This window comes from Alexandromys fortis, unplaced genomic scaffold, assembly GCF_014885135.2.
Source record: "Alexandromys fortis isolate MF-2015 unplaced genomic scaffold, M_Fortis_MF-2015_v1.1 scaffold_139, whole genome shotgun sequence".
NCBI classification, from domain to species: domain Eukaryota; kingdom Metazoa; phylum Chordata; class Mammalia; order Rodentia; family Cricetidae; genus Alexandromys; species Alexandromys fortis.
Window position 1 is genome coordinate 1,843,026 of NW_026068020.1, and position 17,029 is coordinate 1,860,054.

At 47.0% G+C, this 17,029-nt stretch overlaps 1 protein-coding gene across 1 annotated transcript in view; it reads left to right on the forward strand.

Moving 5' to 3' along the window:
• Window positions 1-310: 310 nt before the first annotated feature.
• The window catches only part of Col6a3 (collagen type VI alpha 3 chain), a 78,405-nt gene continuing 61,686 nt past the window's right edge, over window positions 311-17,029 (forward strand). Inside the window, exons 1-2 of the mRNA XM_050163028.1 lie at window positions 311-534; window positions 16,325-16,440. Of these exons, the coding sequence (XP_050018985.1) occupies window positions 16,353-16,440 (88 nt within the window). The 5' untranslated portion in view covers window positions 311-534; window positions 16,325-16,352. The remainder of the gene's footprint in view (window positions 535-16,324; window positions 16,441-17,029) is intronic.

Consider the following 17,029-nt stretch of genomic DNA (forward strand, 5'->3'; position numbering starts at 1 on the left):
CTCATGATCCCTTCCTTCCTTCCTTTCTTTCTTTTTGAGTTGGAGTTTTCAGGAGTCCAGCTAATGGCTTGCAGGGCAAAGACGGCCCTCAGAGGTGACATCAACTTGCAGAGCAGGCCAGAAGCAACAGAGCCCAGGGTCTGGTTTTCATTTACAGTTTGGGTCCGTCCTACAGCAGGGAGGGGAGAAGAGGGGGTCTGGAGGAAGGAAGGAGAAGGAGGAGGAGGAGAAGAAGGCAGGGGAGGAGGGAGAGGGAGGTGGGAGGGAGAGGAGGAGCAGGAGGAAGCCCTGACTGTACCCCTGGACCCTGTCCAGTTTGGAATTCAGTCTTTCACCAAAGGCTGCTCAGTTCTCCAGCCTCCAGCCTCCAGCAAGGATTGCAAGAAGGGACCGCGTCCTCCGATCTTGGAGCCCCCTTCTCTTGGTGGGAAGGGTTGCGGCAAGAAAAAGAGATTTAGTGAGGGAAATATGTGTCCTGGTGAAGCGTGACTGAATCTAGAAGCCCAGGGACACGCATCTTCAGGTTTTCTCAGGGTAAGTGTGATTTTATTTTTTCCCTGCGGCATGAAAGAAACACTTCAACCAGACACGAAAGTTAGTGGCTCCTATGGGCACCCTGTCAGTCAGGGTTTTTTTTTTTTTTTTTTTGTCCAGATTTTAGGTTTCTAGAAGAGACCACCTCTGTTTCTTTCCGTTGTGGTCACTAGGCTTCTTTAACCTGCTGGAGGTTGTGGGTTTCCCAGCTGTGTCTAGGTTTGCTGCTGCTGGGAGTGTTCTGTGTGTTCCTGCTTGTGCCCTGTGCACCCCCGGCTGGGCTGCTGTCTGCCTGCTGGTTTGTGGAAAATCATCCCTCCTTCCCCAGGCCAGCTGGAATCTGCTTTGTTTGCAGAGGCATCCGATGGGAGCGTGGGGCAACCTGTAGACCCCTCTGTGTTCTCCAAGGGTCACGGGTGGGAGTTTACTCCTAAGTGGTTCTGCTGTGGGGAGGCTGGTCAGGCAAACTGATGTCTTCTGAGTTTGGAGAGATACTTGTGCCCAGGCTTAGGGCTGGGCCAGGGCTACTCAGCCATGACCATCAGGGCTTTCTTTTCAGGAACCTGAAGTCACTGTTGCAGGAGCTGTCCTTTAGGGGTGAGTAAGGGAACTTCAGGCCTAAAGGAGGAGGAACGTGCTGCTAGGGGCACCTTTCCCAGTGGATAAGGCAAGGCTCAGGGCTGCCTTGGCCTGGGTTCTCCAGATGGGAGGCCTGTGCCAAGTTGGGAGGCCCAAGGGCTATTCCCTGGCCATGAGGATACTGGGTGGGGTTCTGGTCCTCTGTCACTGAGGATAGAAAGTCTTCATGGACAGTTGCCAGCCTGTTTGGGGACCTATTTCAAGCTACTATAGGATCAATGCAAGGGTGGGGCCATGGGGAAGAGTTCATTGGAGTACTGGGCAGTAGCTAAAGAAAAAGGAATTTCATAAAAGTCAGGCAAACGTGCGACTGGTCTGGACCCCCAGAAAAAGCTGTTATGAGAATGAGGGGGTACCATATATCCTACAGGGGGCCATTTGTCTTCCTTCCCATAGTTGATCCCAGACGAAAGCCCCAGGATCTGAGCACATCAAGGGTGCTCATGGCACCTGAAGATAGTTCCCAACATCTCAGGGGCACACAATTCTGAATCCATCAGGAAGCTGAGGAAAAGCATTTAAAATAAAAGGCTCTTAGCTAAGCAGTGTAGAGCCAGCTGGTTGCTGTAGCTGCCAGCACAGAGATTCTTGACTTCTTTCCTGGGTGATTTCAAGCCGGAAGCTTCCAGTGCAACCATCCTTCGGCTTTATAGGTGAGGAAGGAGGAAGAGGCTCTCAGGTGCCAAACAACTTACCAGGGCCCACCTGAGAGGCTGGGCTTCCAGAAGCTTCCTTTCCAAGGCATGGCTGGAGCCATGGGGCTAAGGGTTCCAGCAGTAGGGGACCCTGATGAATTTGTACCTACATGTGGGATAGGCCAACAGATTTATACCCTCAGAGGAGACTGTCCCCTGTCCCCTGTCACATTCTGTTCAAAGGAGCAGGACAGTTGGCTTCGTCTTCATCAGGATACACCACTCAAGGGAAAAGAGGAGAGGTTCACCTCAGGGAGGAGGGCATGGCGCTGTGATTGGGATTTTAGTGTGGGACAGGCTAACATCCAGGCCACCTTGAGGGCATGGAGGACTCGCAGTGATAGCCTGAATTTTGCTCCATTCTGGTGTGGGCTTCTACTGAGGGTGAGGAAAGGAGGGGTGTAGAATGTCTTTTAAAGAAACTTAAGATTGGGAATAGCGATCCCATGTCTGGGTGTCTTTGATGAGACAAAAGCTTCATATTCCTACAAAGGGAATTCTTCCTTTTCCTTTCTCACAGCAGTGAGAAGCCATTCGGCAGACACTGGGTGGGGAAGATGGACAGGATGGGTGGCACAGAGTGGCTCTCCTGGATTTTTCCAGTCTGGGAATTAGAGGGTGTGGCCACAGTACCTTCCCAGGGGGTGGCTGAGGTGTCCTTGGCCTAAAAGTGTATCCTACATTGGAGGTGTGTACCACACCCCATTCTGGGGGAGACCCTCAAGCCTAGGACCTTAATGATGTATCCGAGACAAAATCAGCATGGTTCTGAGCGAGCATTGTCTGTGTCCCTGTGCTCAGCTTTATAGGTTGGTAACACTGTAAGTGTATTTTATGAGTTCATACAGCACAAACAAATCTAGCACCGCCCACAAAGTGGGAGAAATTCCTTTATTCAATTATCTGCTGGGGCCGTGAACTCTGACCTTAGTTTCGGAGTGGAACATACAGACCCCAATGCTGAAGGACTCCATCTCCTCCTGAGACCACCCCCCTCCCTGGAACTGGGTAGAAGTGTTTACCATCCGAGGCTCCCTGGCTTCCTTGCCTTCTCCAAACATTTGGTGACTTGGAGAAAGTGCGGCTAAAGCAGAGCAGCCGTCTCTGTCACCACCTGCTTCTTATGTGAAATTCCACATTTAGGAGTTAAAGTTCATTAGCGGGTTGCCAGTTCTGCTGCATGAGATGTTCTTGAAAGCATGCTAACTATGTTAGAAAAAAAAAAGTGAAGTTACTATCACTTCTTTGCAGAAGAAGCTGCGAATTGGGTGTCTTTTGGGGAAGGGTGACAGGTGATACCCAGGGCGAAATGAGACCCCATGGACCAACGAGACTTTTCTAAAGTTGGCCTACAGGCAGGAACTGCACATGGTGTCCTGGCGGCGGTGGCAGGCAGGCAGGCAGTACAAACACACAACTGCTACATGAATAGTTGGTGACTTGAGGTGTGACCTGACATTTAAAAGTCCTATTAGCTTAACATAGAAAAATAAAAGCACAAAATGCTTCATATTTTAAGATTTATTTATTTTTTTATTATTTCTAATCACGTGCGCATGTGTGCCAGTGTGTGGGCATGGACTCAGTGCAGGTGCCCGCGGTAGCCAGAGGTGTTGGGTCCCTCTGGAGCTGGGGCTTCTGGCAGTTGTGAGCAACCTAATATGGATGCTGGGAACTGAACCCAGGTCCTCTGCAAGACCAGCGAGTGTTCTTAGCTGCTGAGCCATCGCTCAATGCCTGCTTTGGGTTCTAAAACATGATGTTAAGGTAGATGAGGACGTTCCTCTTTGCCCTTCCACTTCTAGGTAAATCTTTGTGCTCAGTGGAGTTTTAAAACCCCAAGAAATAACTCTCGGTAAAAACCATTGCCATCTAGATCGTAGAGCTGAATGTCTTGTTCTCAGGAAGCACCCGCCAGGTCCTGATTTTTAGAGAGACACTCTTTAGGAATTAATTATGTTAGCTTTTAAAATTGCAATCCCAGCACCACAGATCTGTTTAGGAATGGAAAGGCCAAGTGGACCCAAAACTGCTTCTGGGGTGCATTCTAGTTTCTTTTCACTAGAGGGCGGTGTATCCCAGAGTGTCAGGAAAATGAACGTTGCCAGCGCTTCCAAGGTGGGGTTTCAGGGCTTGTGGGGGAGTCAACCAACTCACACCCCAGCTGTGGGTGGCAGTTAGGATTGGCCTACAGCTGCTTCAGCACAGTCTCTGTGATGGCTCACATTTAAAATTCCACTTTTCTTCCTTGATTATGTGTGAGCGTTCCGAAGTGAAATTCATGCTTCCAAACAACACATTCGCCACTCTTAAGCAATTCCGTCTCAAAAGTACTGGGAAATTGGTAAAGTTTTAAAGGAAACACACTTGCTGAACCTAAATTACCAGAGCCTCCATGGGAGCATGGGGACTAAAGCCTGCTTGTACACACACTGTGGGAGCTCTTATTTTAATACTGGAAGGGGTATTAAAATCTGCTGATTTTATGCACGCCCTTAAAGTGTGCATAACCTGCCCTTTGCTGTTCTTCCCAAACATCTTTGAAAGAAATTCACACACACACACACACACACACACACACACACACACACACACACACACCTCATTTGAAATACTTTTTGATTAAAATATATTGGTGACTCTCTGACTTACCATTCACGAGGAGCAGGGGCACTAGATTCGACCTCAGAGCACCGCTCCCTTCTGTTAGTTTACCCAGCACAACATGCTGGCAGATCTGCCATTTTTGCTGCACTCCAGGGTGCTCAGCTTCAAGATCAGGGTACAAACATGAAGAAGGCCTAGGCTCTGCTCTTCGGGTTGGTAAATCCATGGCTTGTGTTTGGCTGTTGAGGTCTTACAGAGAGCATTGTCTTGGTGAATGCTTTCTCCATACTCTTTGGGGACATGGGACATGCTGTCAGAGAGGCTGACTGCTGGTGTGTGGCCACACTGTTAGGAGTGGTAATAATGCCAGCCCCACCCAATGCTCTGTACCTGCCTGCTGGATTTCACCAAGCATGCACCCAGGACCCAGGCATGGGTGGGGGTGGATAAGCCTTAAGAAGTACCATGGGTTTTATCATGGGTCAGACAGAGGACTGACCTCCAAATTACACAAAGAACTAAAGAAACCAGACATCAAAAGACCAAATAACCCAATAAAAAATGGCGTACAGATCTAAACAGAGAATTCTCAACAGAAGAATCTCAGATGGCCAAAAGACACTTAAAGAAATGTTCAACAACCTTAGTCATCAGAGAAATACAAATCAAAACAATTCTGAGATACCATCTTAATGCCGGTCAGAATGGCCAGGATAAAAAAAACTCTGATGGCAGCTTATGCTGGAGAGGATGCAGAACAAGGGAATGCTTTTCCATTGCTGGTGGGAGTGCAAACTTACACAGCCCCTTTGGAAATCAGTGTGGCGGTTTCTCAGAAAATTGGGAATCAACCTACCTCAAGACCCAGCAATACCACTCTTGGGTATATACCCAAAGGATGCTCAATCATACCACAAGGACATGTGCTCAACTGTGTTCATAGCAGCATTATTCATAATAGCCAGAACCTGGAAACAACCTAGATGCCCCTCAACTAAAGAATGGGTAGGGAAAATGTGGTACATTTACACAATGGAGTACTACTCAGCGGTTAAAAAAACCCAACAACAAAACAATGACAACTTGAAATTTGCAGGCAAATGGACAGGACTAGAAAAAGCCATCCTGAGTGAATATGTACTCACTCATAAGTAGATAATAGATATAAATCAAAGGACAACTAAGCCATAGGCCACAACCCCAGAGAACCTAGGTAACAAATAGGACCCTATGAGAGACATACATGGTTCCACCTAGGAAGGGGAAGAAAAGACAAGATCTCCTGAGTAAATTAGGAGCGTGGAGGGCGGGGTAGGGTGAAAGGCGAGTGGGGAAAGTGTGTAGTACACTCCTATCCAAACAGCTAAAATGAGGAGGATACAATAAAAAATTAAAAAACAAAATTATTTAAAATGAAAATAAAAAAGAAGTACCAAGGGAAGAAAGGGATTTTTGTATTTTCTGGGTTTTCTTTGGAGTTGATGCAGCAGAGGGGTCACTGTCACCATTGCTTGAAAATATTCTGGGGGGCCTGGGGTGTGGCTCGGTGGGGGAGTGCTCAGTTCTCAACACCACACAATCTCAAAACGGTGATGCATGCCTATAGTCCCAGCATCAGGAAGATGAAGGCGGGAGGATCAGAAGCTCAAGGCTAGCCTTGGCTATAAAGTGAGGACTAGACCGGGCTGGGCTATATACGTGAGACTATCTCAACAAAAGAAATCTGGACATTTGAAAAGGGAGAGAATGAGACAGATACAGGGTGGCTTGCTACGCCACCGTTTAGAGGCAGGGTCTGGCTGTGCATAACCCGTCACCATCCTCTCTTCTCCTTAAACATCCAGAGGTGTTTGTGAGGTGGGCGTGGCCAGGGAAGGCCTCACTGGGAGCCATCTCTGTTGAATCCCCCACGGTGCACTGTTCTCTTGACTTCCACAGCCCCAGCACTTTGGGAACCAGCCGCTGGAAGAAAGAGCACACAGGTCAGATTAATTTCAGAAGTGACCAGCAGCTGGAGATGACTCAGGTCTCAGGGGAAACTATTCCAGAAAACTAGCGTTTTCACTTCTGGAATGGTCTCTGGTTGAGTCAGCAGCCAGCAATGGCATCTAAAATCTGCTCAGCTTAAACCCATCTGTGGCGCTGTAGGGGAGGTCAGAGACCTGCTAGGTTAGACTCAGTGGATGCAGCTGTAACCCAGTGGTCCAGGGATCCCTGCCAGCTCACACCAGTTGGCCCGTTTTACTCCTAAAAAGTAACCCTGGGGCAGGTTGCTGGTAGAGGCATTAAGGAGGCAGATAAGCTGTCACAAGACCTCTGTCTACTTAAAGGTGAGTTTTTCCTCTCACACTCGAAAGCAAGCCAAGGCCTACTTCTTCCTTAGGGTCGTGAGAATGCTGTGGCCACTCTCACTCACAGATCCTCAATGGGACACATGGTTTTGAGTGAGGCTGGTGGAACCCAAGTCTCTCGCCAGCAAAGGAAGAAATGGGACAAATGGGAGGCGGGCTGGGAGTGAGATCGTGGGTTGGAAAAAAGTGCCACTGGCAGAACTGCTTGTGGAGCATTTTCTAGCAGGCGCTCTCCATGATTGTCAAAGCCCATGCTGTCTCCGCCTAATGGTTATAATTATCTGCAGAAATGGGCCCAGCGTCCCATCTGGTTAGCACACAATTCAGATCTCAGAAAGCCTTTATGTTTCATGGTGGCCTTTAGCATGGCGGATCCAGAACTTTCTGCCTTCTGATTGTTTTCTTGGATTCTAGAAATAGACTTTAAATTCCATTCCTAAATAGCTAGACAACTCATCCAGAATTTGCTTCTGTCCCTTCTTTTGGAGTCAGGGACTCATGTAGACCAGGATGGTCCCAACTCACTATGCAGCTAGCTGGCCTTGAACTCCTGAAATTCCTGCCTCTGCCTCCTAAGAACTGCTTCCAGACAAGGAAAAGAGCTAATGTGTGTGTGTGTGTGTGTGTGTGTGTGTGTCCATGTCTTCCACAGGGGCTCTCGTTATTAGAGGTGGCCATACCCTCTCTTTCTCTGTCACCTCTCTATAGCCCCCTATGGTGGCTACAGAACATCCGGGCATTGCCCTGTTAGGTCCCAGCAGGAGGAGCTGGTGCTCTCTGGTGCTGGCATGTGACAAGGAGGGTGTTTGCTCATGCACGATCAGAAATGTTGAAAGAATTTGCAGTCACAGGAAAGATGCAGACTCTAATTGTTATTGTTGAGATAGAAATACAAGGCCATAGTTGTCAAACCAATGAAAATACTCAACTTCTGATGCACTCCTTTGGTGTGTGTGTGTGTGTGTGTGTTCCAAATCACTTGCTTCTGAAGAGTTCTGCAAGGCTGGGTCAAACAGTCACATAGTAAACCCTACTCTCTTCTGCTAGGTCTCACTATGGAGCCTCTGCCACAAGGGGGTAGGGAAGGGTGAGGGGAAACAACAGGAGCGGGCACTTTGATTCTTAAAGGTTTCTAAGTGCAGTGGCCCACAGAATCCTGAAGAGGATGTTTCATCTCTTGAAGCTGGAGCTTCAGGCTGCTGTGAGCTGTCTGATGTGGGTACTGGGAACAGAACTTGGGTCCTCTGCAAGAACAGTATGTTCTCTTAACTGCTGAACCATCTCTCTAGCCCCTACTTTGATCCTTAGTCAAGACAAGAGGGCAGGAAAGGCAAGTGTAAGCAAACCTCCCAACTGTAATGAAATTTGAGAACTCATTCCACAGTGGTGGGGGCTACAAAGCTGGGCTCTTGTTGTGACTTTTGGTGATTGCTGTGGCCCCAGCTTGAGCAGGACAGTGAGGCGTTAATGGAAAGCCTCAGAATGTGAACTCTATAGGAGAGCAGGTTGGTTTTATAAAGCGGTGCCCGGAGACATATCAAACGCAAGGCTTCAAAATGGGAGCTCTGAAAGCATTTATGTCTTTGTTTCGAAATTATTTCCTTGTGTGTGTATGTGTGTGTGTGTCCTTCTTAAAAAAGATTTCCAGACATGGACAATGAAAATGCTTTTGAGGAGGCTTAATGAAAACTAATTTGGCAGAATTGCAGAATGGCCTGGGAAAGACTGCAGCACCATCATGACTGCAACTTGAAGCCTGGGGAGGGCAACCTCAACAATAAAAGGAGTTTCCAGAAACCCCAAGTGGGCAGCAGCCACGTGGGAAAAAGACACCTCAGCTCTGTGAAAAAGAGGCAGTGAGATACAGGACTTAGACCTGCTAACCCTAAAGCCGAGGACACAGTTAGTAAGGCACTTGGGTTTTTGAGTCAGTTGCCCCAAGGGCACGGAGTCCTGGACAAAGGGACCCCACCCAGCTAGAGGGTCCCAGGCAGCCAAATCTGACTTTGATGTTTTCATATTGGGAATAATAGAGCTGGACATTCACCAACACCGAGGATGTCTGTTCTTACCCCCCTCCCCCAAGACTCGGGGAGTTTCCTGGAGGTCTCTGCCAAAGGCTGCCTGCCTAGCCTGTACCATTTCCTGAGCTTTGCCTCTTCCTCGGAGCCGTGGACTTCAGTCCAGATGCTGGCACTGTCTTGTTTTATCTATGTGGCTTTTGCAAATCATGCTTCCTCACTGGTGTTACTTTCTCATGGTAGGGGTGGCAAGCAGCCACCAGATGGTTGGAAGGATGGGGGACGTCCTGCCCCTGAGATAGAAGCCAGTGGCTATCTCTTCAGCCCACTTCACTTTCCTTCCAGAGAGTGATGAGGAGAAGCGGGTATGGCTATCTCTGTTCCCCTTCATTAAGGGAAAAGGGGGCGTGGCTACCTCTGCTCCCCTTCATCAAGGCGGGCAATCCAGGTCATGATCTGGGGAGATGATGTTTGACCTCTTTAGTGAAATTGAGATGGAAGCTGCTCTCCCCACAAGCCCTCCTTTGCCATTGTCCTGAGGAAGCAGTCACATGATGTAGGGGTTCCGACCCCACTGTTGAGTGTTTATTAATTTTTACGGTTAACTCTACTGTGTGGTTGATTACACCCTAGAGTCTGGCTTTCCTGGGAGCAAACCATAGAGACAATTTCTTTTCAGTTTCACACCTGGGGATCCAGCAACTTAGCTGGTCACCAATAGAATGTCAGTGATACATCACCTCCAGCTCCGCTTCTCAGAGGTGAAGGAGTCCCCTATCCTTACCTCTCCCTCAATACCTGGATGGATTCTGAGAAAAATAAAAAACAAAACCCCAAAACTCCTGTTTGTGTCACATTTATTTTGTCACCCGTGAGCCATTGGTCCTTAGGAAGCTGTTCTTCCAAGTTGAACACTGGGAAAATGAGCATCTTGGCTCAGGTCTTTCACATAACGTGTGTGCCATTTCCTTAGAGAAATTCAATTAGCGGATGGCTTCAGAAGTCTTTACAGAATCGTAGCATCAGCGCTCAGATCTTAGGGAGCTCCGAAGGCGAGGAACTCGCTTAGGGGTTGCTCTGGGGTGACTCAGCCAGTGACTAACACACGGTAGAATTAGTATATTCAAAGGATTCCCCTGTGTGAGGGGCAGGGACCGTTAAGAAACCATTAGCAAAACTACTCCACATGACTCACCCACACTGAGCTCCCTGTCCATGAGGTTTGCAGAGACATCCCAGCACTTCCTGTGCTTAACTTAGACTCAACAGTGTCTAAGTTAGCCCTCACCTCAGGCCCCACCTTTCCCCACAGGGATCCCAGAGCCTACTGCCTCATAGCAAGGCGCTAGGATATTCTTGTATCCGAATTCTCCCGCAGCATTGCTACTCGAAGGATGGGGTAATGGCTCGGCTAGTCAAGTCTGCCTGTGGAAGCCTGAGGATGGAGTTTCAGCCAAGACTCCCATAAAAGGCCTGTGCACACCTGCCGTTTTGGCTCTGGGAGGCAGAGGCTGGATTCCTGGTGACTTGCTAACCAGTAAGTCTAGCCCAACTGGTAAACTCCAAAGTCATTGAGAGACCTTGTTTCAAATCATGAGGCAGAAAACAGTTGAGAAAAACATAACATTGATGTTTGATCTCCTTATCCCGTATATGTACATGCACCCCGCCCCCACAAACACATATGCACACCCGCACAATGCTACTTAAAGTCAACATTTCCTGTCTTGATTAAATATTTAAAATAATTGAACCAGATTGCTGGAATGTGCATGCACATTTTTTGGTTGAAGTTGTGAAGCGTGAAACTTGCATGGAAGGTGGTGGCAAGTAGTGGTCTCCCAGTCTGAGTCACAAAGGGATGGGCCCAGTTCCTGGGGCATGGCGCTTTCAGAGATGCAGGTCTGTGCACAGTTGGGAGAGAGTTGTGGGTCTTCAGATATGTTAATCTAGTGTTCAAATACTACTCTAGACTAGTTACAAGACCACTAGTGACTCCGGAAGCACAGACTGCGTGAAGGAAGCAGATTCTCCATCAAATGTGCGATTACCAACTTCAGCAGAATGAGGAGTAGCGTGTGTACAGTGTTCTTCGTGTGTCCTCGAGTGCAAACCCTCAGTTTAGTTAATTTAGCATGCACACACACACACACACACACATACAGAGAGAGAGAGAGAGAGAGAGAGAGAGAGAGAGAGAGAGAGAGATTGCACTTGCTTTAGCCTTTTTAATGAAGAAAACCCTAGCATGGCCCAAAAGAGTAAAAATGGCCCAAAGGTTCTTAGGGTGGAACTTAAGATTGATAGTGTTCTATACGGTGAAGGGGTGGAGCTAGACCAGAGACCCGGTGGGAGCGAGACCAGCCACCAGCGGTGGGAGTGAGCAGTGGGTTCTCCACTGGCTGTGGGTTGTTCTCTGGGCCTCACCACCGGCACCCAGGCTTCCTCAAGACACAGGTGCATTGTGGAGCCACAACACTGAGCCCTGCAGGCTGCTTTTCAGAGTCGTGTGTTTCTGTGTCGAATGGGCAATGTCCAGGACAAGTCGAGAAAGCGAGGCCGGATATTGTAGTGTTGCCACAATCTGGCTTCACTGCAGAAAGAACTGTGTGCAGTTTCCCGGATGCCTCTACAGAGCTGACATGTTGGCAAGGGGAAGTTGAATGACAGGTGGTTTTGTGGCAGCTGAGCTATGTTCCTGAAGGTCTCCCAGTCTGAGTCAAAGGCAGGTTTTGAGTCACAGGTGGTCCTCACTGTTACTAAGAGCCCGGCTAATTAGATACCTCATGTGAGGGATTCATGCATTCTTTCTTCTTGTTATTGTTACCATTTTTTTTTGTATGTTACTGCTCTTAGTATAATGTCCTCAAGGTTCATTACATTGTAGCATATGACCGTTGTAATCTTTAAGGCCCAATAGTGTTCCACTGCATGGAAAACCACATTTTCTTACTCATCTGTCTATTAAAATCATTCAGATATTATGAATAAGGCTGCAGTGGCCACGGCTATCCAAAATCTCGCTTTGCTTTAGATTTTTGTATCTGTATTCCTGTGCATAGATTGCTGGATCATATGGCCATTCTGTTTTTAATCTTTGAGGACCCTCCATGTTGTTTTCCTTATTATCTGCCCCATTTCTCACCCCTGCTTATAGTGTCCAGGAGCCATGGCCCCTGTGCGTCTTTGTCTGCCCTGCCTCTGTGTTTTGGTAGCAGCCACTGTGATGGGCGTGATAGTGCATTATGGATCTGGTTTAGGTTGCCCTGATCTTAGTAACATCAGACATATTTCCACATGATTATTAGTCATTGTGTTGGAGAAATCCCACCTCATGCTCTTCACTCATTCAAGCAGATGAGCTTTTATTTTTGTGTATCTTTATGCACTGTGGATGCTCACCCTTAGTCAGAGATATGGGTCTCAATATTTCCTTTAGCTCTGGGAGTTGTGCTTCCAGTGTAATGGTTTTTGTATTATTGGTTGGAGAGAAATTATCTTTCCAAACTTTCTCTCTTTTTTTCTTACTGTTTGGCTGAGGATGACTTCGAACTTCCGATCCCATTTCTTCCGTCATCTGTGTGCTGCTGTTACAGGGGTGTAACCACAACTGGAAAATGGGATGTCACAGATCAAACCCAGGGCTTTGGGGATGCTGGCCCAACACCCTACCAGCCGAGCTGCAGCCCCAGCATCTGGGCAGAGTCTTTAAGTTTGATGGAGTCCCATTTGCCAAGTCTCTCTGCCTGACTGGCTTTTGGGGTCTTACACAAGAAACCCACACAAGTGCAGTGTCACAAAGCTTCTCCCTGTTCTCTTCTAGGAGGATTTGTATTAATGTTTTTCTTTATTGTTTGAGAATTTCCTACAAAGTATCTAGATCATATTCTTTACTCCTCCCAGGGTCTTCCCCAACTCCCCACCCAGCAACTTCATGTTCTTTTTTTCTCTTACATATTTTTTAACATTTTGTTCCATTTATTTGCTTGTGTGCAAGGAGGTCAGAGGGCAACTTGCAAGAACTGGTTCTCTTTTTTGACTATCTGAGTTTCAGGCATCTAACGCATGCCATCAGGGTTGGTGGCAATTATCTTCACCTGCTGAGCCATCTTGCTGGTCCTGAACACATTATCTGTTCATCTGTCCATCCGTCTGTCTGCCCGCCCATCCATCCATCCATCCATCCATCCATCCATCCATCCATCCATCCATCCATCCATCTATCTATCTATCTATCTATCTATCTATCTATCTATCTATCTATCTATCTATCTATCTATATCTACCTGTCTACGTGTGTATAAGTCAGAAGAAAATTCAAAAGGGTTGGTTCTTTCCTTCTGCCTTGTGGGTTCCAGGGATCAAATTTAGGTTGTCAGGCTTGGTGACATGAGCTTCTATGAACTGAATCATCTCCCCAGCTCTACAGCTAGCTCTTTCATTTTGAGTTAATTTTTGTATGTGGTGTGAGGCCAGGGTCCAATTCAGTCCTTTGCTTGAGGACGCCCAGCTCTCACAGCACAGTGTACAAGCCGTCTGCTTATAGAAATGGCTTTACTTTTCCTTTCCCATTTGAGTGGATTTAGCTTCCCTTTCTTGCCTAATTGCTCTGACTAGGACTTTTTTTTTGTTTGTTTTCTCTTAAAGATAAGTGAGAAAGAAGGTCATGTGACTGCTCAGAAACGCTCTGTTTTCAAACATGCCTTTTATTGTTAGGGGATGGCGTCCAGGATCACCTAGAGCTAGGCAAGTGCTCTAGCACTGAGCCCTGCCCCAAGCGACTGTGGTTTTAAATTTTTTTTCTGTTGAATATGATGCTTGCTGAGAGTTTCTGGGTATTATTTTTATTGTGCAGTGCCTTCAAGTCCCAGTTTGTTGAAAGGTTTACTTATCTCTGTCATGACAATGTGTTAAAGGGTGTCAAATGAATTCCTGAATATCTGAGATGGTCTTTGGATTTCTTTCATCATCTGTCTATCTGTCTGTCTATCTATCTATCTATCTATCTATCTATCTATCTATCTATCTATCTATCTATCTATCTATCTATGTTTCACACCGTCCTTGCATTCCAGGAACATAACCCATCTGGTAATGTGTCCTCATTTTAAGCTGCTGCATTTGAGTGTTACCTAGAATTTGCCCGAGCATGCTTGTACCAGCTTTTGTCAGGAATATTGTCTGCAGTTTTCTTTTTTGGTCATTTCTTTTCATATTCATGTTTCACTAGAAGGATGGCCGTATGGAATGAGTCTGGTAGTGTTGCCTGTTTTGAGGAGGGTTTGGGCAGAACTTGGGTTAATTCTTTAAACGTTTGATGGGATTTCCCGCTGCAGCCACCCACTCCTGAGCCCTATTTTCAGGAGGGTCTGGCAGTTAACTCAAATTCCACAGTGGCCACGTCAGCTCAGAGGCTTTCGAATACAATCTTTGTGTGTATTTCTGGAAACAACCGATCATTCAGGTTATCTGGTTTCAGGTATTCTCCTGCCCTCACACCGTTGAGGTCTCGCAGAGCCTTGTCCTAACCACACAGTGGCGAAGACTGTTGTGCAAACCACATGACATGCCCACTTTGTTCTCTTTTCTCCTTGTCCCCCACAGACTCGACCCATTCCCAAAACAGGGATGTAGACGAGATTTACAAGTATTTGGGCTTTTAATATAATAAGATTAAAAAATACACATTTGAAAATCTGTCATGTCCTTGTGAAACAGAGAGGAGAGAGAGAGAGAGAGAGAGAGAGAGAGAGAGAGAGAGAGGAGATGGGATGGGAGGTCCTGAATTATTGTTCACACTGATGCAGATGGCTGCAGCCTAGAGCTTTAATTCATGGGAAAAGCCTCTTATGACATCTAAAACCCCTAATAATGAAGCATAAAGTATGAAGTAAGCCCACTATCCCTAGATTAAATGATTTTCAGTTTTTTAAAGCAGGACAGACTTTCCTCTTGAACAACAGACTAGATGACTCCCAGTATCAGACAGCATGCTCTCAGACTCAGTACAGAAGAAAATGGAGTGAGAATCTGAAATCATATTGATGATATGCTTGGTTCTGGTCCCTCTCCTGGGCCTCTTTGAAATATCCTTGCTCACCTTCCAGCCTTCCCAGTTTCTCACTGGGAGATGCCCAGTCCCACTACCAAAGACAAATGCTCCCAAATACCAAAGACATGACAGGAATCAGTGCCTTACGTCAGGGAGAACTGAGGAGAAGTAAGGAGACCTCAGCCTAGACAGAGACATTCAGCCAGCTCTGTGCAGGAGTCTTTAGGAAGGGACCCATTCTGAGAACTGTACTGGGTGATTTGTTATTGGATCCAGGAGGATCCAGGAGGATGAGGGGGCTGGTGTGAAGTCTGAGGGGGTTGGCAGGCTTGAGGATGTGGGCTGTTGAACATTCTGAACCTGAACTTGCTTTCCTGGAAGTCAGGTTTGCAGCTGCTAGCTGCTGCATGATGGGAAACCAGGGAACGCGCACTCTGCCCTCAGCTCTGGCTTCATCGGCATGCAAGCCGAATCTCTTTGGGCTTGTTCCATGATGATGGTAGTGGAGGTTGGCACATGCAGGGAAAGTGCTGGCTAGCAAGGGAGGACAAGGCAGAGTTCGAGACAGGCCTCGGCGCTTTTGGTTGGGCAGAGCCTATTCCTGTCAGGAAGGCGAGCATCCCTGACACCCGTCACCCTCTGTGCACAGCACGAGCCCTTCACTCCCGAGCCTCTTTCCTCAGTCCATTTCCCAAGGAGCACGCTCTCTTCAAGTTGCTGCCTGCCTCAATTTGGAAAAAGGTTTAGTTATGTAGTTCCTAACTGTGGCTGACGTGTGCAGTCATTAGAGTAAGAGAGTCTTGCTTGCAGGGTTATTTGATACTACTTTCCAGAAGAGGGTGCCCACTTAGCTTGTTACTTAGCAATTGGAGTGAAAACAGAATGTTCCAGATTGTGGGGCAGGTACTCTGGAGGTCCATTCAGAAACTAGAGATATATACCTTCCACATGGTGTTTGGGAATGGCTAGCCAGAGATGATGTGCGCGTGCGTGTGTGTGTGTGTGTGTGTGTGTGTGTGTGTGTGTGTGTGTGTGTGTGTGTGAGTGTGGTATGCAGTTATATGTCACTTAATAATGGGGACCCATTCTGAGAACTGTACTGGGTGAATCCGTCCCTGAGGGGACATCAGAGTGCATCACAAGAGAACTGTAATGTTAGTAGGTAATAAACCTTGAGGAATATTGCTGTCTATAGGGGTTTTGCCAACTGGATATCACAATGACATGTCTGTTTCTGTCTGCCTGTCTGTCTGCCTGCCTGCCTGGTTTTTATCATCTATCCATTTGCAGCTGGTCCAAAGACTGAATCACACCCCCAAGCCTATTCAGAAGCCTAATATGACACAGAAAACAATAGGTTTTGGAAAAATTTGCACTATGAGAGCTAAACACTGATCATTCTTTTCTCCTTGTCCTTTCTTTTAGGTTCACACTTGGTGCTTAGACATTCAAAATGAGGAAACACCGGCATTTACCCCTAGTGGCCATCTTTAGCCTCCTCCTCTCAGGCATTGCAATGACGCATGCCCAACAGCAAGCAGGTAAAGTTTGCTTTAAAAACAAAACAAAACAAAACAAAACAAAACAAAACAAAACAAAAAAACCCTAGCACCAGTTGCTTGAGTCTAGATCTTAGCCACCCAGAGCTTGACATGGAGCCTGGGGATGTCGAGAGAGAGTGCAGCGCATGTCACAGGTAGTATACAAACTTTGCAGGCCTTTCAGACACTGTGTCCAGGCAAGGTGACTTTTTTTTCTTTGCTAAAACTTGAGTTTCAAATCCTGAATTGCTTGAGGGCTGAATTATCTTCACATTGGGTCTTAGCAGCTTCTCCACCCCACGGTTCACCATCTGGGGGACTTTCCCACATCCCTGGCACCAGTTTGCAGGAGGAAGACAATTACCGGATAAAAGTCATTTTCTTAAAACAAGAAACAGAACCAAACAAAACCCAACCTCCCTTGTCTCTAACACCGGACACAGAATGACAGTTAATCATGGAGCCACTGTATCTTAAAAAAAAAAAAAAAGATGTTTCCCTAGACAACTTTAGACAGCAGACCTTAACACCCTACAAAGAATTTGCTTTCAGAATTTTAGGGCAGCAAGGTAAATTTCCTGTGTTGGAA